The sequence below is a fragment of the Mustela nivalis genome (assembly GCF_964662115.1).
Source record: "Mustela nivalis genome assembly, chromosome: 10".
In the NCBI taxonomy this organism is placed as follows: Eukaryota; Metazoa; Chordata; class Mammalia; order Carnivora; family Mustelidae; genus Mustela; species Mustela nivalis.
The window spans coordinates 83,062,477-83,090,241 of NC_139029.1; the positions used below are offsets into that span (position 1 = coordinate 83,062,477).

Here is a 27,765-nt window from a genome sequence, read left to right on the forward strand (position 1 = left end):
CACCTTTCTTTAAAAAAAAAAAAATTCTTATCTTCTCTTGCCTAGATTATTATACCATTGTCATTTTTCTCTTCAGCCTCTTAGCCCTATTTACCCTCCACACATTGTCAAAGTCAACATTCTAAAATGCAAATATGATTACTTCCCTGATTAATGACTTATGGCTAGTCCCTGATATTACAGTGTCTCAGATTTGGTTAAGTATACAGAGTATGTGTTCCCAGAACATATCTGTCACAAAAGTGGCAGAATAATCTCTTAGGATTGGCTATTAGGATTAGGAAACAATGGTAGTTACATCAGATTACCCAGGTTCATGTTCCAGTCTTCTAGTTAACAACTGTGTGGACTTGCAGCAAAATTTTAATATATGCAGGTGTAAAGCAGAGGTAAAAACACTAAGTACTTCAACAGATTGTGAATGCATGCAGGGCATGGCACTCAAGCAAATGCCCAATGAATGTTGTCTGTTATTGTTGTGGTTTACCATATTCTGATTTGTGTGCCCTCCTATTTAACTCTAAGATTAGTATATGCTAAATATTATTTATATTACCATTTGAGTATAACGCTGTAATTGATTACTTCTCAGCATCCTAAATATACCTCCAGTAACCTCATGGCAGAAGTTGCCTTACTCTTCTTTGCTTACCTAGAGGCTTGCATATCATGGGATACTCAGTTACTGCAGGAACAAGCCACAAGCAGAATAAAAAAGCTGACTTTTTTTCTGCCATCGTCTGAGGTGAATGACGTTAGTTCAACTGTCATGAACTTGCCCTTGCTGTTGGACAAGGTGACATAACTAGTTTTTTAGAACATTATATTACTGATTCCAATTCTTCCTTTTCCCACCCATCCCCAAATAAATCATGCTTCAGAAGAGAAAAAGAACGCTATTACTACTACTAGTACTACTACTACTACTACTACTACAGTACTACTACTACTACTACTATTACACACAACCCTGTGACCAATGACGGGCTCAAAGGTATTAAAGGGCCGTCTGCAGAAGAGGCAAACCCGACCAGGGAGAAGGTGGTGTGTGCATTGCAGGACCCAGACCTTTCTTCCAGCTTCAGCTCTAAAATTGGTCAGCTCTGGAAACAGCAGGATCCTTGAGAAAAGAGATAAACACAGATGTTTGCAGAAGCCCGCGAGACAACCGGAGAATCCAGTTTGAGTTTCTTCAGTCTGCGTGTTTTGCCGTGCTAGGGGGCTGGTGTTTTCAAGCGACGAGTCTACTGCGCAGCCCCAGGGTGCCTGCCAGGCCGCCGCCGCATCTCCGGGAGAGCGTGGGATTTGACGGCATCTTTCGGGCACCGCCTCTATAAGCGCCGTGGCGCGCACGCGTACTGCCGCTGGGCCGGGAGATCCCGGGTCCCCGCGCGCGGAGTGTCGGGGTTTGTTTCAGCTGCTTCCGGTTTCCCGGGAGCCGGCGCCGCTTTCGTGCTTCCGCAAGCCCCCGCGGCCCCAAGCGGGGACGGAAGTTTCGGAGCTGCGGGGCCGGGGCGAGCATCTTTTCTTCCTCGCATTCCGGCAGAGGCCTGGTCGCTGCGGGCCGGACCGCAGGGTGCCCCCGATGGCGGCTCAGCGGGTGGAGGTGGACGGCGGGATCATGGAAGGGGTGAGTGCGGGGCAGGGCCGGTGGCGGAGGGAAGTGAGCTTCCCCGTCTGATGTTCTTTCTCTCCTCGCCCACCCACACCCTTGGCAGGGCGGCCAGATCCTGAGGGTGTCTACAGCCCTGAGCTGTCTCCTGGGCCTCCCTTTGAGGGTACAGAAGATCCGAGCCGGCCGCAGCACGCCTGGCCTGAGGTGAATCGGGGCGCTGGGGGGCGGGGCCGCGGGACTGGGGGATGCGGGTGAGCGAGCGCCGGGTGCGGGAGGGGGGGGCGGGCTGCTGTTTCGGGGCCTGGGGTTTGGGTCGCCCTGGGTGGCTGGGGAATTGGCAGCCCGGGTGTGATGCTTGTTAGAACCGGCCCCAAGGTTGAGGAATTTGAAGCCAACATCAATGCCCCGGGGCACCACGCTCCAGCTGGGGCGGTTAGCGGTAGTAGGGGCTGTGCGGTCTTGACAGCCTGAAGGGGCAAGTTGAAAAAATAGGCCCGCGTTCATTCTATATAGCTAAAGTTCTCTAGTCTTCTGATGAGTTGTCTTTTAAATGTTTTCTCCCGTCATTGCGCTTATTAAGTACCTGGAGAGGTTGCGGCAAGGGGCAAGAGGAAGAGGGTTCAGGACAGCACAGCCGGGAGGGCGGGAGGAAACCCACTTTTTAACCAGTGTATTCTCTGCTGCTGCACATTTTAGAATCCTAGCTCAGGCAAGGACCCTAACATATTATCCTAGCTTACATTCAGATCTCTAAGAAGTTACAAGTACAATCAGAATTACCAGTTGTGGACAAGGAAACACGTTGACCCTTGAACTTGTTTCGTTCTGTCTGCGAAACCAAGCGGGTCACTAGCTAAGTTTCAGGTATAGGCACCTATTAGAAGGGGACCCAGGTTGAAGCCAGACTGATTCCTTTGGACATTGTAAGAGATGAGCAATCTCTTGGTCTTTTATTTTAACCACATTTCCTTCTGAAATTATTAAAAGGCAGTTATTAATGTGTGCAAACATTAATTACCTTAGTCACACCAGTTGTTTGCAGCAATCAGTTTCACCAGAAGGAAAATCCAATTTATTAAGAATGTGTTAGGTACTTCATTAGTTTGCTAGAGCTGCCATAATACCAGATTGGGTAGCCTAAACAACAGAAATTTATTTTTCTCACTGTTCTGAAGCCTGCAGGTCCAAGATCAAGGTGCTGGCAGGGCTGGTTTCCTCTGAGGGCCATATGGGAAGATTCTTTCCGTCTTCTCTTCTTGGGTTGGAGATGGCCTCACTCTTGCTGCCTCTTCACATGGTCATCCTTATGTGCATGTGTACTCCTGATGTCTCTGTATATCCAAATCTCCTTTTATAAAGATATCACAGAGAATAGATTAGGGCTTACTCTAACTGCCTCTTTTCTTTTCTTTTAAGATTTTATGTTTAAGTAATCTCTACACCCAATGTGGGTCTTGAATTTACAACCCCAACATCAAGAGTCCTATGCTCTACTGACTCAGCCAGCCAGCCAGCCAGCCAGCTAGCCAACCAGCTGTCCCTTGTCTCTTTTTAACTTAATCACCTCCTTAAAGGCCCTAACGCCAAATAGAGTCAGAATCTGAGGTATTAGGAGTCAGGGCTTCAACATAAGAGTTTTGGAGGAACACCATTCAGCCCATAACAGGTTCCATAGATTATTCAATGACATGCAAGTGAGATGGGTGGCCCTGGATAGGTTTTCAGCTTTCCTCTCTGTATACTTCTTATTTGCAATAGTGCATCTATGTATGTGCTTTTAGCTAAAGTAAGTGGTTTGGAAGGAACCAAACGATGCCTTCAAACAGATAGTTTAGGTTCCTAAAAACTCAAAAGAAGCTCTGACACTGAAGATATGGCACTTGTTGTGGTTAGACCTTGCTCTTTTCTTGCCATTGCAGTTTTATAAATGGGTCATAAAATGTGGGGCTATGGGCAGTCTGAATGCACACGTTTTGATGCAGTATTATGACCTGAAGGCCTCAACATTTATCTGGACTGGAAATGATTCGAGATTTGTGTGATGGGCAATTGGAGGGGGCAGAAATCGGCTCCACAGAAATAATGTTTACACCAGAGAAGATTAAAGGTGGAATCCACACAGCAGATACCAAGACAGCAGGGTATGTATCACTTATCTTCCACTGAAGTACAGGTTTTAGAGTGAGACCTGGATTCAGGTGCAGGTACCACCTACCATTACTAGACAATTGCTTAACTTCTTTGGGCTTTATCTTCTTCACTTTTAAAATGGAGATAAAACACTAACCTTTTAGGGATAGAGATGATGTAGTTTTGGGTAATTGCTTATTAATTGTAGCTATTAAATTTAAATATTCCTTTGTGCATGGTATAGCCTGTTTGTTTCTTTTTATTATTTAGAAACGGACTGTTGGAAACTGACCAAGTTTTTATGCTCTGTAGTAAGAGTAGTTTTTGCATTGTATGTAGCCTATCTAGTTCTTGGCTTGCTGTTAATTATGGACCATATTCTGCTATTAGTCTAGGTATTTTTGTTGTCTTTTAATAGATACTTGTGCTACCCTGTTTAGAAATGTTTAGATCTGATCTTGGGGTTCCTCCCCCTTTGGAAAATGGATATTTAACAATTAAATGGAGCCTTTATCCTTTTCCAAGAATTCCTTCTTTTATTGATAACACACAGAGGGCACATTTTTTGTTTTCTGAGTTATTTGGCTTATTGCTATTGTAAACCATATCGTTTTACCAAAATCCCATTTTTACTGGGAAATTTGATAAAATAAGAACTAGTAATGTAAACCTGATGCTACTTTGTATCAGAAACTGTTTTAATAGATTTTGATTATTTTAGTTTATGAAAGTGTTTAGTGGGCACCTAGGCGGCTTAGTTGGTTAAGTGGTTAAGCGTCTGACTTTGGCTCAGGTCATGATCTCAGAGTCCTGGGAAGACGTCCTGAATCAGGCTTCCTTCTCAGTGGGGAGCCTGCTTCTCCCTTGCCTTCTGCCCCCACCTTCACCCTCCACCCCCACCTTGTGCTCTCTTTCTCGCTTTCTCAAATAAATAAAATCTTTAAAAAAAAAAAAAAAAAGAAAGAAAGAAAAAAAATATTTAGTGATAAGTGAAACTTGGGTATGGTGTGAATAGACCTCTCTGAAAAGGGACCTGCTGCCAGGCCTAAGGTGAGGTTTTCCGACGGAGAACTTTCTAAGGGCATTAAGGAATTTTGAGGTATCTTTATTTATAGCCAGCATGTTATTTTGGATATTCTCCTGTATAGGAAGGGGGGAAGTTCGATAGTTAACAAACTGTCTAAAGATTAAAACAGAATTACAGAATTTTGAAGCTGCAAGAGGGAAAGTAGAAACCATGTATTTCCAGTTCTTTCTCCACTTTGTGAATGAGAGAATAAAGAGCCTTTGGGGTTGAGTGATTTACCCAATGTCATGGAGTCAGGGACAGAACTAGATTAGAATGTAGGCCTTCTGGCTTCTAATCCACTCGACTATATGGGAAATGAGTTTAAAGTTGCAAATCCAGCTCCATTGATGGAACTTAAACTAAGCTTTTTCCTAGCAAGAAAACATATCTTACTTACTCACATTCTAACATTTTTATCTTACACTGTGATTGTAGTACCATGTGTTTTCTCAGGTGTCTACCCTTGTTTTTGCAATTTCTTACTCTCCTAAAGTTAAGGTTTTCTTTTTTTTAAGATTTATTTACTTATTTATTTGAGAAAGAGATGGAGAGAGCAAGATCACATGGTGGGGATGGGCAGAGGGAGAGGGGGAGGAAGAGGCAGACTCTCCGCTGAGCATGGAGCCCAATACAGGGCTCGATCCCAGGACCGCAGGATCATGACCTGAGCCTAAGGCAGACACTTAACCAACTGAGCCACCAAGGTGTCCCTGAGGTTTTCTTTACTATTCTTAGAATCTGATTTTATCTGTGGAGAGGGGAAAACACTTTAAATTTCGGTGTCCTCAGAGGGAATAAACACTGAGAAATTAAGTAGTATTAACCTTATGGTTTTCTGTAAACTAAACATTTCCAGGTTTTTTCACTTGCTCCTCACTTAACTCCTTAAGAACAGGGATTATGTTGTATATGTTTTCTCTTATAATACCTAATATGTTATGTAGTCAGTAAATGAAATGCATTGTCAGTGACAGAGACTGTTTATTTCAGTACATGGTGCGTTGTTAACATGAGAAGGTTAAGTAAAGGTCTGTCTTTTGGTATTAGAGGCTATGTCTAATCTGTACCACAGTCTGTATGAATGTGACAGTTCATGTAGATAATCTGACGAAGGGTTTCATTTTATAAAATACTGCATATTCTAAATTAATTTGTGTTATTTCTCACATTATTTTACTATAATGACCAGAGGTGAGTTACAGCAAGGATTATTTTCTTTAAACTTACTTCAGTGTAAATTATTCAGCTGTCAGTCTTTGTAAAAGATTATTCCATCATATCATAAACTCCATGATGGTAAGTACTGTATCTTGACATCTGGAACAATGCCTTGTGCATGGTAGAGATTCAGATGTAATTATTTAAGTATTTCTCGACCTCGGCTTGACTTGTATGTTTAACTATCTGTCATTGTAGAAAAGTTATTACAACTTAATTGACTCTATTTTCTTCGCTGTGTTTTTAGGCTTTAGCTATATTAAATGGATTTTTATAGATCACACTTTCAAGAATCCTTTTATAAAAACTATAAGAACAGTTTTATTTAAAAAAAATTCTTTTACTTCTATGCAACTTAAAGATTACATGGCTAATGAGGTGGATTCAAACCTTGATTTGCTGATGATTTAAGGCCCGTTTCTTCTATGAAATACTGTCTTTCCTTTTATTTATTTATTTGAGAGAGAATGAGAGAGAGCAAGCCTGAGAGGGGGAAGGTCAGAGCTTCCCCACTAAGCAGGGAGCCCGATGTGGTACTTGATCCTGGTACTCCAGTATCATGACCTGAGCCAAAGACAGTCACTCAACCAACTGAGCCATCCAGGTGCCCCAGAAATGCTGTCTTTAAGATTCAGGATTTCCTTAGTTACTGAGGTGTTTAGTTTTTGTTTTTGTTTTTTAAGTAAGCTCTAGAGACACCTGGGTGGCTTAGTCAGTTAAGCATCTGCCTTCGGCTCAGGTCATAATCCTGGGGTCCTGGGATCGAGCCCCACATCGGGCTCCTTGCTCAACAGGGAGTCTGCTTCTCCCTCTGCCTGCCGCTCCCCCTGCTTGTGTGCTCTCTCTCTCTCTCTCTGACAAATAAGTCTTAAAAAAAAAACTAAAGCAAGATCTACGCCTAGAGTGGGGGTTGAACTCATGACCCTGAGATCAAGAGTTGCATGTTTCCAAGAACCATAAGATACCTGGGAATAAACCTAACCAAAGAGGTAAAGGATCTGTACTCGTGGAACTACAGAACACTCATGAAAGAAATTGAAGAAGACACAAAAAGATGGAAGACCATTCCATGCTCTTGGATTGGAAGAATAAACATTGTTAAAATGTCTATACTGCCTAGAGCAATCTATAATTTTAATGCCATTCCGATCAAAATTCCACCGGTATTTTTCAAAGAGTTGGAGCAAATAATCCTAAAATTTGTATGGAATCAGACCCCAATTTGCTGAGGAAATGTTGAAAAAGAAAAACAAAACTGGGGGCATAACGTTACCCCAGTAAAGCCTGATTTCAGGCTTTACTACAAAGCTGTGATTGCCAAGACAGCATGGTACTGGCATAAAAACAGACACATAGACCAGTGGAACAGAGTAGAGAGCCCAGATATGGACCCTCAACTCTATGGTCAAGTAATCTTCTACAAAGCAGGAAAAAATACCCAGTGGGAAAAAATACAGTGTCTTCAATAAATGGTGCTGGGAAAATTGGACAGCTATGTGTAGAATGTAGAAGAATGAAACTTGACCATTCTCTTACACTGTACACAAAGATAAACTCGAAATGGATAAAAGACCTCACCATGAGACAGGAACCCATCAGAATCCTAGAAGAGAACATAGGTAGTAATCTTTTCAGTATCAACCACAGCAACTTCTTTCAAGATATGTCTCCAAAAGCAAAGGAAACAAAAGTGAAAATGAATTTTTGGGACTTCATCAAGATCAAAAGCTTCTGCACAGCAAAGGAAACAGTCATCAAAACAAAGAGGCAACCCACAGAATGGGAGAAGATATTCACAAATGACAGTACAGACAAAAGGTTGATATCCAGGATCTTCAAAGAACTTAAACTCAACACACACAAAACAGATAATCATGTCAAGAAATGGGCAGAAGACATGAACAGACACTTCTCCAGTGAAGACATAGAAATGGCTATCAGACACATGAAAAAATGTTCATCATCACTAGCCATCAGGGAAATTCAAATTAAAACCACACTGAGATACCACCTTATATCAGTTAGAATGGCCAAAATTAGCAAGACAGAAAACTACGTGTGTTGGTGAGGATGTGGAGAAAGGGGAACCCTCTTACACTGTTGATGGGAATGCAAGTTGATGCAGCCACTTTGGAGAACAGTGTGGAGATTCCTCAAGAAATTAAAAATAGAGTTTTCCTATGACCCTGCAATTGCACTACTGGGTATTTATCCCAAAGAGACAGATGTAGTGAAAAGAAGGGCCATCTGTTTCCCAATGTTTATAGCAGCAATGGCCACGGTTGCCAAACTGTGGAAAGAACCAAGATGCCTTCAACGGACGAATGGATAAGGAAGATGTGGTCCATATACACTATGGAGTATTATGCCTCCATCAGAAAGGATGAATACCCAACTTTTGTATCAACATGGATGGGACTGGAAGAGATTTTGCTGAGTGAAATAAGTCAAGCAGAGAGAGTCAATTATCATATGGTTTCACTTATTTGTGGAGCATAACAAATAGCATGGAGGACATGGGGAGATGGAGAGGAGAAGGGAGTTGAGGGAAATTGGAAGGGGAGATGAACCATGAGAGACCATGGACTCTGAAAAACAATCTGAGAGTTTTGAGGGGGCAGGGGGGTGGGAGGTCGGGGGAGCCAGGTGGTGGGTATTATAGAGGGCACGTATTGCATGGGACACTGGGTGTGGTGCATAAACAATGAATTCTGTTATACTGAAAGGAAAGAAAAAAAAAGTTGTATGCTTTACTCTCTGAGCCAGCCAAGTGTGCCCCCTCTTTTTCAATGGGTTGTTTTTAAACTTTAGACTTGAGGTTACATACCTGCCTTCCCAGTTGTCTGTGCTCGGCTCATTTTGATGTGTAGTAACACCATGTTCTTGAGACTTTAGAAAGAAAATGTGGCTAACCCTCTTTTGCCTTCTTAGGAGTGTATGCCTCTTGATGCAGGTCTCAATGCCCTGTGTTCTCTTTGCTGCTTCTCCATCAGAGCTTCGTTTAAAAGGTGGAACAAATGCTGAAATGGCACCACAGATTGATTACACAGCTATGGTAAGGACCTTTGTTGTTGATGAACTGAGATGATCTCTCATGTATTCTTCTGAATCTCTGTCCTCTATTTAATATATCCTGAGTGGTTTGTGTGCATACCTGTTCATTTTTTCATGGTGTCTAGTTCTTTTGTGGGAGAGGGTAACGGATTGTGTTTAGATTTTGTGTTGTATCTTAGAACAATGTTCATAGTGACCAATTAAATGTTAAACTTTTAATTTTGGTTTATATATCAGTTATTTTATTTGAAAAATAGAATTCTCCTACGTATTTTTGTATCAATATTTATCCATAGTGCCTTTTTGCCAGCTCAGTGCAGAGCACTTTTGTTTAATAAATATGCATGTTGAATCAGTGAATATTTGTGGTTTAAGTAACAATAAACCGATTTTTCAGGTTTTCAAGCCAATTGTGGAAAAATTTGGTTTCAAATTTAATTGTGATATTAAAATGAGGTAAGTTACTTATTTAATAGCCCTTCGACCCACTATTTATACTTAAAATTGTGGGAAAACGAGACATTAGAGAATTATTCTGGAATCCACTACTTCTTGTAGTAATTAGGAAATAGAGTTTGTAGGAAATAATTGTGCTTCCTGGGCTTAAAAACAGAAAGCAGCAGGGGGGCATGGGGCCTTGAAAGCAGCCACATATGGTGTTTGCTTGTTTCTAGGAAGAAATATTTTCAAGGGAATCGCTACACTGAGGGATCTTCACGTCTGGTGAAGATCTTACCCATGCTCAACACAGACTGAGTACTTTCTGTGTGCAGAAAGTGGATTAAGCATGGCAGGGTCATAAAAGGGACTCTCCTCCACAATGCAGATCAGTTATTTTCCAAAGAAACACATTGATTTTTCAGATTATTTCTCTCCAAGGCTTCCCTTCTGCCACATAAAAACAAAGCCTGATTTCTTCATGAGGCATTTAAGTGTGCTACAGTCTTGGTCCATTGTTCCAGTTTACCTTTCTAGCTTCATTCCCTGCACCCCCACCCCCCATGTATTCTAACACACGTTTACTTGCTTTTTAAACCTACTCTGCCTTTGGGCTTTCATTTCTTTGTTCATGTTTTTTCTCTCCTGCTCTCTTAAAAACTAGAAATCCTATATTTTTTCATAGTGTAACCTGTAATTTCTTGTGTGAATTGTCCATGGGTGTGTCTCTGTTGGAATTCATATTTGCACCTCTCTTGTGGTCTTCTTACAGCCTGATGTGGTCTAGTAGGTTGTCTTTGTGGCCATGTATTTATCAGATGGGGAGTTCCTTGTGTATAGGAGCGCTGTTACTCTCTTCTTTATGTTGCCAGCGTCCTCTATAGAATAAAGTGACACTCAGTATTTGAGTTACAGTTTTGTTAGTGTTTAGCTACTTCAGTATTCATCATATATTACTGAGGACCTCCTCCTTGCCAGATGTTATTTTAGGGTGCTGGAATATAGCAGGAACAAAACGGACAAGGTGCTTCTGTCAAGGTGCTTATATTCTAAAACAGCACAGTCAAAAAGAACTTTCTGCGTTGAGGGAAATGTTCCCTATCTTCCCAGTATAGTAGTCACTAGCTGCATACGACTGTTGAGCACTTAAAATGTGGCCGGTGTGACTTGGGAGCTGAATTTTAAATGACATTTAAATTTAAATGGTCACATGCAGTCTGTGGCTACCATATTGGACAGCACAGACTCAAAACATTACTTGGAAATTTCAAACATGAACTATATGTTTGGAGATCATTCACATGTTATTTTATTGTAAACGTTTAGCTTTATTTTTGTTGTACAAGCAGTTTATGTGAGTGTTTGTTATACTTTCTGTAGGGGCTACTACCCAAAAGGGGGTGGTGAAGTGATTGTCCGAATGTCACCAGTTAAACAGTTGAATCCAATAAATTTAACTGACCGTGGCTCTGTGACTAAGATATATGGAAGAGCTTTTGTTGCTGGTGTTTTGCCATTTAAAGTAAGTTGTCTGGAAGTGTATGTGGGTCTTGGTATTATGTCATAATAAATTTTGAAATTCTTGAAAGCACTCATTTTTTTTTTTGAGATTTTATTTTTAAATACTCTGTATGCTGAACATGAGCTAGAACTTAAACACTTGAGATTGAGAGTTGCATGCTCCAGTCCATGGGGTGCCTGGATGGCTTAGTTGGTTAAGTGTCTGCCCTTGGCTCAGGTCATGATCCCAGGGTCTTGGGATTGAGTCCCTCATTGGGCTCCCTGCTCAGTGGGGAATCTGCTTCTCCTTCTCCCTCTATGCTGTTTCTCATTCTCTCTCCAGTAAATAAATAAAATCTTAAAAAAAAAAAAAAAAAGTTGCATTCTCTACTGACTGAGCCAGCCAGTTCCCCCTAATGCACATAATTTTTTAATAGATTTTTTTCATTAAAAAATTTTCCTGGGGCGCCTGGGTGGCTCAGTGGTTTGGGCTGCTGCCTTCGGCTCGGGTCATGATCTCAGGGTCCTGGGATCGAGCCCCGCATCGGGCTCTCTGCTCCGCAGGAAGCCTGCTTCCCTCTATCTCTCTCTCTCTCTCTCTCTGCCTGCCTCTCTGCCTACTTGTGATCTCTGTCTGTCAAATAAATAAATAAAATCTTTAAAAAAAAAAAAATTTTCCTAAATATCTATGCTTTTTACTCTTGAAAGTCTAGTTTTTATATAATGCACATAAAAGTTATTAATTATTGTATGTTCCTTTGAAGGCTTGAAAATAATTGTCAAAATAATCATTAATTTCTTTTATTCTATTTTTCTGTCTTGCCACAATAGGTAGCAAAAGATATGGCAGCGGCTGCTGTAAGATGCATCAGAAAGGAGATTAGGGATCTTTATGTTAACATCCAGCCTGTTCAGGAACCTAAAGACCAAGCTTTTGGCAATGGAAATGGAATAATGTGAGACAATACACTTTTTCCTGGGTATTGATTGAGAGCTCTGAAATAATTATCCTGTTTAAGTGAAAGATCTGTAGTTTTTCTGTTGAAATAGTACAGTTTTAAAAATACATATTTTTAAGGACATTCCTACCTAAAACAGCAGTATTATGAATTAAGACCATTATTTTATTCAGAATTTTTCTCTGGGTATGGTTTGCTTTTCATTACGTTGTAAGAGTTCTTTCACTCTTAAGATAGCTCTTAAACTAATCAGAAGTTAGTCTTTGAAGCTGATCCTAAGAGAGGCATTTCCAGTTGTTTTTCTGTACCTCAAATGTGAAGTCCATTGACATGTAAATGTTAGATCTGGCAAAGATCTATTTAGAAAATAATTATATTAATTTAATTAGTTGTTATTGATTTAAATATAAAAATGCTTTAATCTTTTGAAGTATGAGAGTGTCTCTTATGGATGAAAAGTATCTTTCAGAGTTTCTATTAAAGGATTTAAATGCATGTCCTACATTTGATAGTTCTATCTAAAAACTATAAAACAGGGTACTTGGGTGGCTCAGTGGGTTAAGCATCTGCCTTCAACTGAGGTCATGATTGCAGGGTCCTGGGATGGAGCCCTGCATCTGGCTCCCTGCTTGGTGGAATGCCTGCTTCTCCCTGTTTCTCTGCTGCTGCTCCTGTTTATGCTCTCTCTCTCTCTCTCTCTCTCAAATAAATAAAATCTTAAAAAAAATAATAAAAGTAAAAACTAAAGCAAAACCAAACATTTCTGTAGAAAGATCTTTCCTTTTTTTAATTGAAGTGTAGTTGGCATTGAAGTATATATATAATAGAGTGATTTGACAATATGTTTTGCTCACCATGAATGCAGCTTCCATCTGTCACCTTATGATGCCATTGCAATACGATGGACTGTATTCCCTATGCTGTGCCTTTCATCCCTGTGGCTTACTCATTCCATAACTGGAAACCCTGTATCTCCCACTCCCCTTCTCCCATTTTGCCTATCCCCCATCCCTTCCACTTTGACAATCCTCAGTTTATCCTGTATTTATGGATCTGTTTGCGCTTTTGTTTTTTAGATTCCACATATAAGTGGAATTGTGTGCTATTTGTCTCTCTTTGTCTGACTTATTTCACTTAGCACACAAATGGCAAGATCTCATTTTTTATGGCTGAGTTAATACTCTACTGTGTATATACGTACCACATCTTCTTTAGCTATTCCTCTATTAATGGACACTTGAGTTGCTACTGGCTTTGTAATTAATTATTGATAGATATATACTTATTGCCCTTTTGTTAATTGTTTTCTGGTTGTTTTTGTAGTCTTCTGTTTCTCTTGTGTTCTTCTCTTGCTCCCTTTGTGATCGATGACTTTTGGTAGTGTTCTTTCTCTTGGTGTTTTCTTTATTTTCTGTGTACCAACATTTTAGTTTTGTGGTTTCCATGAGGTTCATATAAAACATCCTAAGTATATAGCAGTCTATTTTAAGGTAGTGGGAGAGCCTGAGTGGGGAGAGAGGCAGAGGAAGGGAGAGAGACAGATCCCAAGCATACTGCCCTGAGCTTAGAGCCCCATATAGGGCTTGATCTCATAACCCTGAGTTGGTGACTGAAATCAAGAGTCAGATGCTCAATGCACTGAGCCACCCAGGGGCCCCTCATAAAATATAGTATAGTAGAAATGGTATCTTTTATTGTGGATGGCAGAACTTCAAGGAGAGTCATTCCTTGTATGTAAATCGATTAGAATCTAGTGTGACTTCTTGTCAGAAGTGCTGAAGGATACTGATGCTCTGATGAAGTTGGACTATGCTAGTTGTGCCGCTCCCTATATAGAGAATTTCACTTTTGCAATTTACTAGATAGATCTAATTCTACATACTTATAAATAATCACTATTCCACTGTATTATATTTGCATATAATTTTAGAACATATCATAGATAGTAATACTTTTCTTTTTTCCTATATAGCATTATTGCTGAGACATCCACTGGCTGTTTGTTTGCTGGATCATCACTTGGTAAACGAGGTACAGATAAATGAATGGGGGTCCACAATTTCCAGTGCTAGTGTAAAATTTTTTAATTATCTGTTAGGATTTGAATGTTATAGCATGATTGATGGTAAGTGTAAAAGGATATGGTTAATAGATTATGTTTTAGAGTCAGTTAGATTTTCAGTCTTTCTCCTGACTTTATACTTAGAAAAATTTCAGTTATAGAAAGGTTGAACAGCTAATGAACATCCATCCGCTGTTCTCCAAGATTTATCAGTAGTGAACTTTTAGCTACAAGTTTGTGAATTTCTGAACTATTTCAATGTAAGTTGCAGATACTGTCGTACCCTTGAACACTGTAGTACGGATGTCCAGAGAGTAATACCTAAGTAATCACAATAGCATTTTACACCCAGAGAATTTGTTATATTCAGATGTAACCAGTTGTTTCCAGAATATTTTTTACAGCAGTGTTCTTGTTTTTTTTTTTTTGACCACTCAGCTAGTTGGTCATGTCTACTTAATTTCTTTTCTTTTCTTTTTTTTTAATTTTTAATCTTTTATTAGCATATAATGTATTATTAGCCCCAGGGGTACAGGTTTGTGAATTTCTATACTTAGTTTCTTTCCTACTACAAAATAGTTTCACCTTGCTTTTTCTTTCATGATACTGACAGTTTGAAAAGTCCAGGCCATTTTCTCATAGAATTTCCCACAATTTGGATTTGTCTGATTGTCTCATGATTAGATATATTCAGGTGAAACATTTTTAGTAGGAATAGGTGCATTCCATTGTATCAAAGCAGGGTAGGTGATAATGTCAGTTTGTCTTTTATTGATAAAGCTGGCTGTAATCACTTGGTTAAAGCAATGTCTTCCAGGTCTGTTGGCTATAAATCCTTTCCCTTTTTAAAAGTAATAAAGTCATCTGGGATAATACTTTGAGACCATTTGATTATCTTATTCCTCTACAGCTTTCATGCAGTGGTTTTAGTGTCTATTGGTGAATCTTCCCTGCATTAGTTATTACATTGGTGATTTCAAAAAACTGAATACTTTTGTGAAAGGGAAGTGTAGTTAAGATTTAGTATATTTGGGAGAGGAGATACGTGTATACATTGGATTGTAATATTTGAAGTTACTTTTGCCACTGAGGTCACTTCTCACTGGACTCCCTCTTACTTGTGTGGTAGCTGCTTACTTTATTGCTACTTTGTAGATCTTTAAAAGGTACTTCCCCAGGGTACCTGGGTGGCTCAGTGAGTTGAGCCTCTGCCTTTGGCTCAGGTCACGATCTCAGGGTGCTGGGATTGAGCCCCACATGGGGCTCTCTGCTCAGCAGGGAGCCTGCTTCCCCCCCCCCTCTGCCTGCCTCTGTGATCTCTCTCTGTCAATAAATAAATAAAATCTTTAAAAATAAATAAATAAAAGGTACTTACCCTTGCAGTTCTGTTTAAACACATTTATTACTGCCAAAAATTAAAAAATTTCAGGTAAATCATAGTCTACTCACTTGGTAGATGTAGATACCAGTTGGGTATCAGATCTTATCAACATAATGCAATAAGTAAAATCATAATGACATAATGAATATGACATAACTGAATTCTATGTAAAACTGCTATATAAAGTGTGATTGGTGGACCAGCAGCATATCAGCATTATCTTGGAATTTGTTTGAAATACGAGTTTGGGGGTTTATTTCATATCTATCAAATTAAAATCTCTGGAAGTTGGGCCCAAGAATCTGTTTTAACAAGCTCACTGGAGCCATCAGAAAAGAGGAATACCCAACTTTTGCATCAACATGGATAGGATTGGAGGAGATTATGCTGAGTAAAATAAGTCAAGCAGTGAGAGTCAATTATCATATGATTTCACTTACTTGTGGAGCATAAGGAATAACACGGAAGACATTGGGAGATGGAGAGGAGAAGGGTGTTGGGGGAAATCGGAGGGGGAGACAAACCATGAAAGACGGTGGACTCTGAGAAACAAACAGGGTTTTAAAGGGGAGGGTGGAGGGATGGGTGAGCCTGGCAGTGGATATTAAGGAGGGCACGTGTTGCATGGAGCACTTGGTGTTATGCGCAAACAATGAATCATGGAACACTACATCAAAAATCAATGATGTGTTGTATGGTGACTAACATAACACAGTAAAAAATAAGTAAGTAAATAAATTTGGGGAAAAAAAAAACAAGCTCACTGGATACTTCTGATGTATAATGAAGTTTGAGAAGTAGTGATCAAAAATACATTTAGAGTATGCTAATTTCTTGTTAGATATGGGGAGGAATCAACATGGATAGTGAACCACATTGATTCTTCCCTGTACCTAACAGTCTTAAGAAAGCAAAGATAATGGAAAATATAAAGCAGGGACTAGAAGCCCATGTAATACGTGATAAGTGCTGGACAGGCATTGAGTAGAATATGACTTCATTGGGTACCAAGATGTGCCAGGTAGTGTAGTCTATGGTCATAGTGGAAGAGCCACTGTCCTGCTTCTTGGCTTAGTCTGGCAGAGAAGATAAGACAAGTACAATTTTGCTATTCCCAGGGTACCATAGGAACACAGGGGAAGAACAGCTAATTCTCCTTTGGGGGATGATTGACTCCAAATCTGGCTTCTGCCATTCAGCGAGCCTCCAAAGGGTTCTGTAGATAAGTAGAAATTAGCCAGATGACAAAGTGAGCTAAGGAGGAAGGACATGGGAAGTGCTAACATAAAAGAGTTGTATTCTCTATTTGGGCAGTACAACCAAGTATGACAGGTACAGGATCTGGAGTGGGGGAGTGGAGATGAGGTTAGAGAGGTTAACAGTGGCCAGATGTTGAAGCACTTCATAGGCTGTGGAAAGGACTTTGAGTTTCATCATGAAAACATAAAGATTTTACAGAGGAATGTAATATCAGATCTTTAGAAAGATAATTCTGATAGATACTTGGAGAATAAGAAGAAAACCATTTTGGAGGCAGGAGAACAAGACTGTTGTAGCTGTTCAGGTCAGAAATGGTGAGGGCCTATACGAAGGAAAGCAGTGACTGGGACTAGAGAGGGGAATTCCGATAACAAGGGTATCAGGACGGGGAGTAGATATTTGGTGACCAGTTGCATATGGGAAGTGAGGAAGGCTAGCTTGGCTAGTTGGAAACACTTAGAAATTGTGATATAGGAGGTGGAGTTAGTTTGCCAGCGTAGATGATAGTTTTAGATATGTTGCATTGAGATTGTAAAGCGACCAGTACTCTGTTATCAGCAACACCTAGAATGAACTTTGCTGGTCAGCTCTGAAAAATGTCTACTATTCCATCAACACTTTTTCTTACCTTGTCATATGAGACCACTTTTACTTTGACGTTGTCTTTGGACAATACAGTTTCAGAGTGCACAGTACTTATTTCTAGAATTATAACAGAAGGAGGGAATAGATGATAGAGCAACATACTTGCTCAGAGTGACTGACTCCTGCTGGTGCTCTCCCTTGTTTCCAAGTAGGCATAGATGTCAAATGAGATGTCATTAGTTAATGCCAAGGCAGCTTGGGGTCTTATCGCTCAGCTTAGTTTGCGTATATATTTAAGGATATCAGAGAGAATGTCGTAGCTTGCAACGTTCCCCTTCATTTCTGATGGAGAAAATGTCCCCTTTCATTTCTGACTGAAATTAACCAGAACATTACCAGACCCTGAATGCTAATGTCTAAGAGTTATTACCTGAAGCAACATTAGCTGCTTGTTCATGCTATTGGTTGTGGTAGAAACAGTAACCTGTGAACTAGTCATTTTTCACTGTCTCAGTTACTAAAACTAATTTGATCTTTATTTCCTTATATATTGAGTGAGAGACTTAGCCTGGAGAATCTCTCAAGTCCTTCCAGCTGTAACATTCTTTGATGTTGTAACAAAAGTGAGGTTTGGTTTTGTGTGAGAATCCTGGGGCTTTGGATGGAAGCAGTGTGTTTTAACAGAGCACCAGACTGAGAATGAGAGGACGGAATATTCAGTCCCGCCATGATTCTGCATGGCAACTCTGGGCTCTCCTTTTCTGAAAAATGAGATTGGACCACTAGCTGTATGTCAGGACCTCTTCCAACTTTATTTGATGGCAGTATGGACAGGATATATTTTGTCTTTACATTGTTGTGTATTCTTTGCTTGCTCTTGTCTTTCAGTTAGTTATGTTCTTTAAACATTTTTTTAAATTTTAATTTTAATTTCTTTTTAGAGGGAGAGAGAGTGAGTGGGGGAGAGGGGCAGAGGGAAAGGGAGAGAGAGAATCTTTTGTTTTTTGTTTTTTTTTTAAGATTTTATTTATTTATTTGACAGACAGAGAACACAAGTAAACAGAGGCAGGCAGATAGAGAGGAAGGGAAGCAGGCCCCCTGCTGAGCAGAGAGCCCGATGTGGAACTCAATCCCAGGACCCTGAGATCATGACCTGAGCCGAAGGCAGCGGCTTAACCCACTGAGCCACCCAGGCGCCCGGGAGAGAGAGAATCTTAAGCTATATGCTCCATCTCACAATCCTGAGATCATGACTTGTGCTGAAATCAAGAGTCGGACGCTTAGCCGCCTGAGCTGCCCAGGTGCTGCTCAGTTAGTTATGTTTTTTGCTGTGGTGGCACAATGGTCAGCTAAGATGACTTGTGCCTCTGGTTAATCAGTCCCTGTTTCCTGCGTGTGGAAATTGCCCAGGTTAGAGTAAGCACTTTCCTTCCCTCCTTCAGTTATGTGGTAATTCGTGGTATCCCTCTAATGTCCTAAAATCAATCCTTTGACCTTCTCTTTTTAATCTATAACCATTTTGTAATATTGTCCTTTTTATAAGCTAGAAAACACCCAAATCATTGAATGTGAATTTTAATTAGCTGTTACAAACCATCAAAATTGAGACCTTTTTAAGAAATACCCAAAATACCAGATGATTATTTGTCCATAGAAAAGCATTAACATTTTAGAGGAAATTAGAGTTTTGCTCTTTTGTGTAGAATAGTACTAATAAGCAGATTTCTTATATATACTTCATTTTGTTGAGTTGCCACAGACCTCTAGTAATAGCTGGTAATGATGTAGATCCATTTGTACCGTTATTCACTATCAAGGTGGCTGGGTGAGAGGGAGTGTGAATGGCTCTGGGAAGTACTTCACCGCTTGGCAGAGAAATCTTAATAGCCCATCTGCTGCTCACTAATACTGCCAAGCCAGAAATTCTTTCCTTCTCCCTCATCCTCTGTGCACGCTTTAGCCATTCTTCAAGAACTCATGTGAGTCCTTTATGCTCCATGAAACATTCTCTAATTGTTCTAGAACCTATAATCTTTTCCTTTTCTGAACTTTCATTGGGGATATAGTTTATACCTTACAGCTTAGTACCTGCTTATCCTCTGATTCTCTAATATATGAGTATTTTCTTAAGTTGCCTTACCAAAGGAACCAGTTACTATTACTTAGTGGTAGGACACACATATTAGGTACTCAGTATTAACTTATTATTAATAGTTTATTATGAACCAGTCATGGTAATATAAATATTACCTCTAATACCTGTAACAACTTTGCAGCTTTTATCATCTCCATTTCCATCTCCACTTGGAAGAGGAAAGAGAAGAGGCTGAGTAGTTGAGATTCATACCACATGTTCCAAGTCACTTCATTCAGTTATGTACTTGACGGATGGATATTGTGAAGATATTTATTATATTATAGTAACCATTGTAAGGAAAAACAGTTAAAATTGTGAATATTCCACTTTTCTGGGAAATCTTACTGAAGTATATATGTAATCAAATGAATTTCCAAATATAAAATAGAAATAAAAACTAACCGCATTCTCATGCCTTAAAAAAGACATTTTTATTTATAGCCAGGGGCTTCTTCTGGTTTAAAGTAAATACTTTAAAAGAACATTTGAGGGGCACCTGGGTGGCTCAGTCGGTTAAGCAGCTGACTCTTGATTTCAGCTTGGGTCATGATCTCAGGGTCCTAGAATCCAGTTCTGGGTCGGGCTCTGCGCCTATCAGGGAATCTGCTTGAGGATTCTCTCCCTCTCTCCCTCTGCACCTCTCCCTGCTTGTTCTCTATTTCTCTCAAATAAATATACAAATCTTAAAAAAAAATCATTTGATATTCTACTACTTTTTACAGCCTTATTTTATATTCAGCATTGTATAAAGATTTGGGGCATGTGGAGAAGCAGGGAGTAGGGGATGGTGATAAATATTTTGTCTTATTTTCCAAATAAGATAATGCCTGTTTAAGTCTTAAAGTAATAAAATTTTACAGTATTTAATATGAGAATTTTTTTTGATATGAGAATTTTTATCTGTTCTTCCTTAGATGAAAATTAATTCTGACTTTTAAAAAATCCTTTAATTCTAATAGAATTGCCTGTAGATGAATTATAATACATATAAACTGCAAATTTTAAATTTTGAAGTTGAAGCATAGCATTATGGGATCATAACTTGGTTATAAATTGGTTTCCTAATTAATACTTTTATTTTTAAAAAATTTTTAAAGATTTATTTATTTTGAGAGTGTACAAACAAGAGGGGCAGAGGAGAAAGAGAGACAATCTCCAGCAGATTCCATGTTGAGTGCAGAGCCCCATGTGACCCCGAGATCATGACCTTAGCTAAAACCAAGAGTCAGACACTTAACCAACTGAGCCACCCAGTCGTCCCTCATAATTAGTACTTTTAAAACAGGGCCAAAGCAGCCTGGTTTTTCCTCCACTAGGTTCATTTAAAGATACAAATGATTTGCCTGTGCTAAGCTCCCAGAAGACTTAAGTATTTTAAAGGTCTTATCCTAAAAATTGCATTGGGTGAATGCAGAGGCCTAAAAAAATGTTATACCAGTGCTAACTGGGATATATTAATTCAACTTTTTGCCTCTTCATAATTTAGTTTTTTCCTGTCGTGTCTGTCCTAGGTGTAAATGCAGACAAGGTTGGAATTGAAGCTGCTGAAATGCTCTTAGCAAATCTCAGACACGGGGGCGCTGTGGATGAGTATCTGCAGGACCAGGTAAGCATGCCCGCTGGAGAGAAACCTTGTAGATCCTGAGCTTCATCATCATCCTCCTCCTCTCCGGTAGCAGGTGGTGCTTTTCCATCCACAGATTGTTTGGGCAGAGCTTCAGCCAGTCTTCTTAAACTAGTCAGCCTGTCTGCACCAAGTTGAATTAAGATACTGGGTAGCATTTCTGTCAGCTGCTTTGTCTCAGCATGGCCTGTAATGGTGGTAAAGTGTTTGCTGCCAGCAATGCCTGAACTTTAGGGTTGTTGAAGTGCATTACTGGGGGCGCCTGGGTGGCTCAGTGGATTAAGCTGCTGCCTTCGGCTCAGGTCATGATCTCAGGGTCCTGGGATCGAGCCCCGAATCGGGCTCTCTGCTCAGCAGGGAGCCTGCTTCCCCCTCTGTCTCTGCCTGCCTCTCTGCCTACTTGTGATCTCTCTCTCTGTCAAATAAAAAATAAATAAAATTAAAAAAAAAAAGAAAGATAAAGTGCATCACTGTTCCTTGGTTTGTGAACATATTCATTTCAATACTAGAGAAATTATTTACCCCTGACTTCTTTAAGGAGAACTGAAGTTTTTTATCATCTGCTGTAGCAGTTTTATGAACCACCCTCTTCTTTCGGTGAGCAGTTCCTTTCCCACCAATGCACACTTGTGCTTGCAGTTTGGGGAGTTTCTCCTGGCTCATGATAGTTTCTTTCATCTTGTTGGAGCGGAAGTGGGACCATGTGGGGAACTAGGGTTGAATTTCAGGGGGTCTCAGGTGGACCAGCTGAGATTAGATCTGAATATAAATTTTAATCATTGACTTTTGAAGACTAATTGGCATGTCTTAGTTCCAGTTTTTAAATATTCTGCAATTACATACCTCAAATTTCAGTTTTCAGCTTGACCTGGCTACAGCATTTGGCCCAACAGATCACTCTATCCTTCTTGAAATATTTTCCTCACTTGCTTTCTTTTTTTAATTTTTAAATTATTTAGAGTCAGTGGTGGGTGCAGAGGGAGAGGGAAAGAATCTTAAGCAGGCCCACGCCCAGGACAGAGCCTGACACAGGGCTAGATCTCACAACCCTGAGATGATCTGAGCCAAAATCAGATCTGAACCAACTGAGCCACCCAGGCTCAGTTGCTCCCTGAAACATTATTATCTTTCTTTTCTCCCTGGCTGTGTGTTCTAGTCTTTTGCTAGTTTGTTATTACTATTGTATTCATCTTCTCAACTTCTAAATTTTGGAGAATCCCTAGGCTCAGGCTCATGCATCTTTTTTGTATCTGTATTCACTTCCTCAGTTATTTTGTCCCATGTCACAGCTTACGTACCATCTGTATACAAACAATTCCCAAATTTATATCATTGGCTCAGGCTTTTCTCCTTAACTCCAAATTCATATCCCTTGCTCCTGTCAGTATTTACACTTGGATGTGTCATAGACCTCTGAAACTTAACATATCTACTTACATGGAGAGATACTGGTGAATGTTTCCAAGTAAGATCTTTTTATGGTCCACTGTCTTGATATATTTTCTTTTTTTCTACCACACTTTTTTCTCCTTAATCTCAAATTAGCAATCTGTATTTAAAAATATACTCTTCAGGATTTCTTAACCAGTTTTTTCTTTCTTTCTTTCTTTCTTTCTTTTTTAAAGATTTTATTTTTAAGTAATCTACCCTCAGCGTGGGGATTGAACTCACAACCCCAAGATCAAGAGTTGAATGCTCCTCTGACTGAGCCAGCTGGGTGCCACCCCCCACCCACTGCTTTAACTAGTTTCTTAAGACAATTTCCCTTGTTTCCAGTCTTTTCTTACCCTGGTGTACTCTGTACTCCCCGTAATTCTGTATTAGTATATTTATTTACCTGTTAAAATGTAATTTTAGAGAGTGGAAGAAGTTTGTCATATTCCAGCTTGTAGAGACAGTTGGTCTGATTAAATAGATTATTAGCTTTTAACTCTATATTTTATTCTTAAACAGTAATTTTAGAAAACCCATGTTAACAACTGCTGCTAAGCATTTCTGTACGATATCACAGACTGCAGGTGACACAGGTTTTTTATCATCTTCAGAATAATAGAAGTAGAAATTCTTTTAGCTCTTTTGATTTCTAATAGTATTTTCATGTGGTAGGGAGTAGAATTTTAACTCCAAATACTAGTAAACATGCAAAATTTTTCTTCTTTGTTCTTTTTTTAATAGCTGATCATTTTCATGGCATTAGCCTGTGGAGTTTCCAGAATAAAAACAGGACCAGTTACACTCCATACACAAACGGCTATACATTTTGCTGAACAACTAGCAAAGGTGAGTATTCCATTAGTGAGAGTAATTGATTTTTATTGTAGCCAGTTTTGAGTCAGGTTGTAATAGACAGAAAATTTAATGATAATCATAATTGCTGTCACTCACCTAGTACTTCCTGTGTGGTAGACATTGAGCTAACTCAGCAATTTACTTGCATCATCTTATTCTGCATAAGCACTTTATTATTTATTTTAAGATTTTATTTCTTAATTTGAGAGGGAAAGAGAGAACGAGGGAGCACAGTCAGGGCGAAGGGCAGAAGGAGAGGAAGAAGCAGGCTCCCCACTGAGCAGGGAGCCCAGTGTGGGGCTGGATCCCAGGACCCTGAGATCATGACCTGAGCTGAAGGCAGAGGCTTAACTGACTAAGCCACCCAGGCGCCCTATATTTACTTATCTGTAAGGATTCATTTACTTATTAGAAAGAGCACAAGAGCTAGGAGGAGGGACAGAGGGAGAAGGAGAATCTCAAGCAGTCTCCCTGCCAAGTGTGGAGCCCTACATGGGGCTCAATCCCCGGATCCCATGATCACAACCTGAGCCAAAATCAAGAATCAGCTGCTCATGAGCCATCCAGGTGCACTTCTGCATAACCATTTTAACCCACTGAGCCACCCAGGCACCCTGCATAACCATTTTAGATGGCTCTTTATTATTATTCCCATTTTCCATGTGAGTAAAGTAAGGTAGAGGGATTCAATTAATTGCTCAAGACTATAGTTTCTTAGTGGCAGAACTGTACTTTGAGTAAACCCAGGAAAGCATAAATCAGAGCCCACAGGTGGTACTGCCTTACAGAGTAAAGATGTTTTGGTGAGAACTATGAAATCAAATCATAGGGGATTTATAATTGGCCATAAACTTAAATATTTATATAATAATTTATATGTTTCATTTTCTTGTGATTCTGTGGTAGAATGGAATATTTGCTGAAATTTTCATACCAGTCCTCTTAACTTTTGTAAGACTAGATTTACAGTTTTTAGTGAAATAAGATTTAGTATTGTACCTTTTTTTAAAAAGTGACTTTTATTGTACCTTTTAAAAAAAAAAGTGACATGTTTATCTCATCTGGAATTAATATAATTTCTTTATAGAAAATTTGGAAAATAAGGGGAAAAAAGTGCCATAATTCCCTTTTGCTAGTAAAACCACTGTTGACTTTTAGGTATTTTCCCCTGAAAAGTGTTTTCTCTTTGTACTTTTTTTTTTACACTTAATGCACACAGCTTCATTTCTTGCCTTTTCCAGTAACTTTGCGTAGTTCCATTATGCTATAGTCTTTGTAATTTCATAAAGTGATATAAAATTTATAAGTCAGAATTTTATGAAGGTGCTGACCTTAAGTAGTTTTAAAAATTGTTAAGTCACACTGTTTTAAAAAAAAAAACACTATAAACGTGGACTAAGCGCAAAGTCACTGTTACCCTACTCTCTCCAGTTTATTTGCACGATTTTTAATAACATGGGGGCATAGATAAGGGGCACCTGGGTGGCACAGTCTGTTAAGTGTCCAATGCTTGGTTTTGGCTCATGTTTTGATCTCACGGTTGTGAGATCGAGCCCCACATCAAACTCTGCACTCAGTACAGAGTCTGCTTGAGATTCTCTTTCCTTCTCCCTGCCCCTCCTGCTTGTGCTCTTTTTCTCTCTCTGTTTCTAAAATAAATAAATAAGTTTTTCTGGCATCTTGGGGCCTGTGGAGGCCTGCTGGGAACAGGACTCCTCTAAAACGCCAAATAATGTCTGGAAGTCTGTGGTCCAAGGCCATTTTTGCTGGCTATAAGTGGGGTCTCCGCAACCAGAGGGAGCACACAGCTCTTCTTAAAATCGAAGGTGTATATGCTCAAGATGAAATGGAATTCTATCTAGGCAAGAGATGTGCTTACGTGTATAAAGCAAAGAACAATGCAGTGACTCCTGGTGGCAAACCAAACAAAACCAGAGTAATCTGGGGAAAAGTAACTTGTGCTCATGGAAACAGCAGCATGGTTCGTGCCAAATTATAAAGCAACCTTCTTGCTAAAGCCATTGGCCACAGAATCCGTGTGATGCTGTACACCTTAAGGATTTAAATTTAATGAGAAGTAAGTAAAGGTGTAGATTTGTTCTTTTGTAAAAAAAAAAAAAAATTGAAAATTAAAAATAAAATAAATAAGTCTTAAAAAAAAGAAAAAAGCTTGGATAAAATTTGGTTCAGTTGTAGGAAAAGGCTAATAGGAATTAAAAGCAAATTATATTTGATATCGAGAGATCGTTAGCTGTATTTTTTATTTTTTTATTAATGCTGTATTTTCATAATGCTGTATTTCCATTAATGCTATCTTTCTTTGTGGACTATGATCTCCTTGAGAGTAGGGACCAAGTTGTATTCATTTGATCTTCTGTTTTATAATACTTTGCATGCAATGTTATTTGAAGTGAGTACCCAGTGAAAAGTACTGTGACCTGGCATTTATAGCTCTGGTTTCTTTTTAGCTTTGTTGTCTTTTAACTGAGGGACGTTGGGTGAGCTGCTTTGTCTTTCTGTTCCTCTGTGCAGATAATTGATCTGTAAAATCAGAGACTGGTGCATAATCCCTTAAGACTCCTTTCAGCTCTAAATTTTTGTAGTTTTCAATATGTTTGTATATAGGTTAGAAATGGTTTCCTTGACTGTTCCTATGTTTCATGTTTATATAATGCTTACAGTGTGAGGAAATATTTATGCATATATAGTTACATAAATAATTTGGCTATATAGCTCAGAATTCAGTGTGTATTCTTTCAGCAATAATTTTCAGTATTACTGTTTATCAGTACACTGCCACATAAAACTGAAACTGGAATAATTTGTGAATATTATTATTTAACAGGGCCCCAGAGTGATGGTTTTCAAATGGTGTTTTATAGAATCCTAAGGTTTTAGGCACCCTTGAAATCCCTTTGCTACAAATTAAACCCACTGAGTTGTTTTGATTTTAATTGTTTTGTTAGAATGAACACAGTAGCTTTAAAAAAAAAAAAGTTTCCAGAATACAGTGATGGAGATTGTATATTTCAAAGCCAAACTTGAATCCGTTAGCAAGTCAGAAATAACACTGCTAAGCCAGTAAAGATGAAGAACCTCCCCCCACCTTCCTTCTCTGAACTAAATTTTTTTTGAATAGCATATTTAGGGAATAAAATTGGCAAGAAAAATTTGAGGGAAATTGAAAACTTGATACTTGACAAAATAAGAGAAGTATAAATGCTTCAGTGCCCCGTTTTAGAAAAAATTTAGGAAGTAGGCAGTGAAGGTATGTTACAGTTAACAGTTGAGATTTTAAAAATGATGATTGCCTAGCCTACAGACATCCTGGGATTTTGATTCAGTGGTTACGGAGTCGCTATACATTCTGGCAGACTATACATTCTGACAGAACTGCACAAGCATTATTTCTGAACAAGAGTCATGGTTCTGGAGCAAAACATTTTATATCCAGACTACTGAATTTCTCATGAGTCATTTGATCTTTGTGCCTCTAGCTGCTTCAATAAAATGAGTTAGATATTAATTACCTGACTTTTTAAGTAGGATTTGTGGGCTCTCCTTTCATCCCTCCTCTTATTACTTATATACGAAACACTTCTCTGGTTTCAGGCTAAATTCTCTGTGAAGAAATCAGAAGATGAAGAAGATGCATCTAAAGACACTTATATTATTGAATGCCAAGGAATTGGAATGACAAATCCGTATCTATAGGGTATTTGCCTTTTAAGTAATACCTCAGTGATGTATTGCACTAATCCATAAATACTAGAAAACAATGAATAAGAAGTAACTTATTAAAGAATCTGACATAAGCATGGAGATGAAGTACAGAGTGTTGTAGATTTGCTGAGAATTCTTCATCAAATTAATCTTACTTTGACTATCTCCTGAGATAAGGACAAGGAAATAAAAGAGCTGATGGATGTGTATGATAGCTGATTTCAGTATTAAAGTATTGAAATAGAACATTCATTCCACCTGAAGTGTGTTTTTCTTCTTATATAATAGATTAAGTCAGGGATGTAGATTTGGTCTGTAATTTGGATCTGGTTCTAATCACTTTACCAAAACCTTATGTAAAGTATGATGAGACAGCTTTTTGCATAAGTACTTGCTGTGTCAACAATAACATTTAATAAGCACTTTCTCATTCAGATTATGTGTACCTTCTTTACAACGGACATTTGGTAAATACTGATTTTGAATCTGTGGAATGTTTTAAAATCTAACAATGAGGATTGCAAAATTTGAACCCTAGTAAATCTGTCCAAATTTTCAGCCTTGTTATGTTTTTGTTAGGCTTTCAAAACATTCAACAGACTCAAAATCTAATTAAAAAATAATAGAGCACCTTTAGAACAGAGTGTGCCTTTCATCACACTCTATTATCTTATACCTAGTCGCCTTCCGCATTTAGATTACTTCCTGGTTGCTGCAGGCA

General features: G+C 39.1%; 1 protein-coding gene and 1 pseudogene across 5 annotated transcripts; both read left to right on the forward strand.

Moving 5' to 3' along the window:
• Positions 1-1,351: 1,351 nt before the first annotated feature.
• On the forward strand, positions 1,352-27,296 carry RTCA (RNA 3'-terminal phosphate cyclase). Of its 4 annotated transcripts, none has more exons than XM_082686521.1 (11): positions 1,352-1,630; positions 1,719-1,819; positions 3,535-3,756; positions 8,964-9,087; positions 9,484-9,542; positions 10,905-11,046; positions 11,856-11,980; positions 13,956-14,014; positions 20,920-21,014; positions 23,208-23,312; positions 26,934-27,296. In XM_082686521.1, exons 3-11 carry the CDS (start codon positions 3,638-3,640, stop codon positions 27,033-27,035), a joined length of 930 nt encoding a protein of 309 aa, XP_082542647.1. In that variant the 5' UTR covers positions 1,352-1,630; positions 1,719-1,819; positions 3,535-3,637; the 3' UTR covers positions 27,036-27,296. The 4 variants fall into 4 exon arrangements, with proteins under 4 accessions (XP_082542647.1, XP_082542648.1, XP_082542646.1 ...); XM_082686522.1 differs by having other exon boundaries at positions 3,598-3,756; XM_082686519.1 differs by having other exon boundaries at positions 1,356-1,630; positions 3,613-3,756.
• LOC309842396 (large ribosomal subunit protein eL33 pseudogene) lies at positions 23,324-26,920 on the forward strand (annotated as a pseudogene). Its single transcript has one exon. The product of its transcript is annotated as a large ribosomal subunit protein eL33 pseudogene (transcript).
• Positions 27,297-27,765: the final 469 nt, after the last annotated feature.

Bases quoted from the DNA above. Each gene is read 5' to 3' on its own strand.
- RTCA (XM_082686519.1), top strand. From the start codon at position 1,586: ATGGCGGCTCAGCGGGTGGAGGTGGACGGCGGGATCATGGAAGGG. The intron at 1,820-3,612 runs GTGAATCGGGGC...TATGACCTGAAG, and splicing joins CGCAGCACGCCTGGCCTGAG to GCCTCAACATTTATCTGGAC. The intron at 14,015-20,919 runs GTACAGATAAAT...TGTCTGTCCTAG, and splicing joins ATCATCACTTGGTAAACGAG to GTGTAAATGCAGACAAGGTT.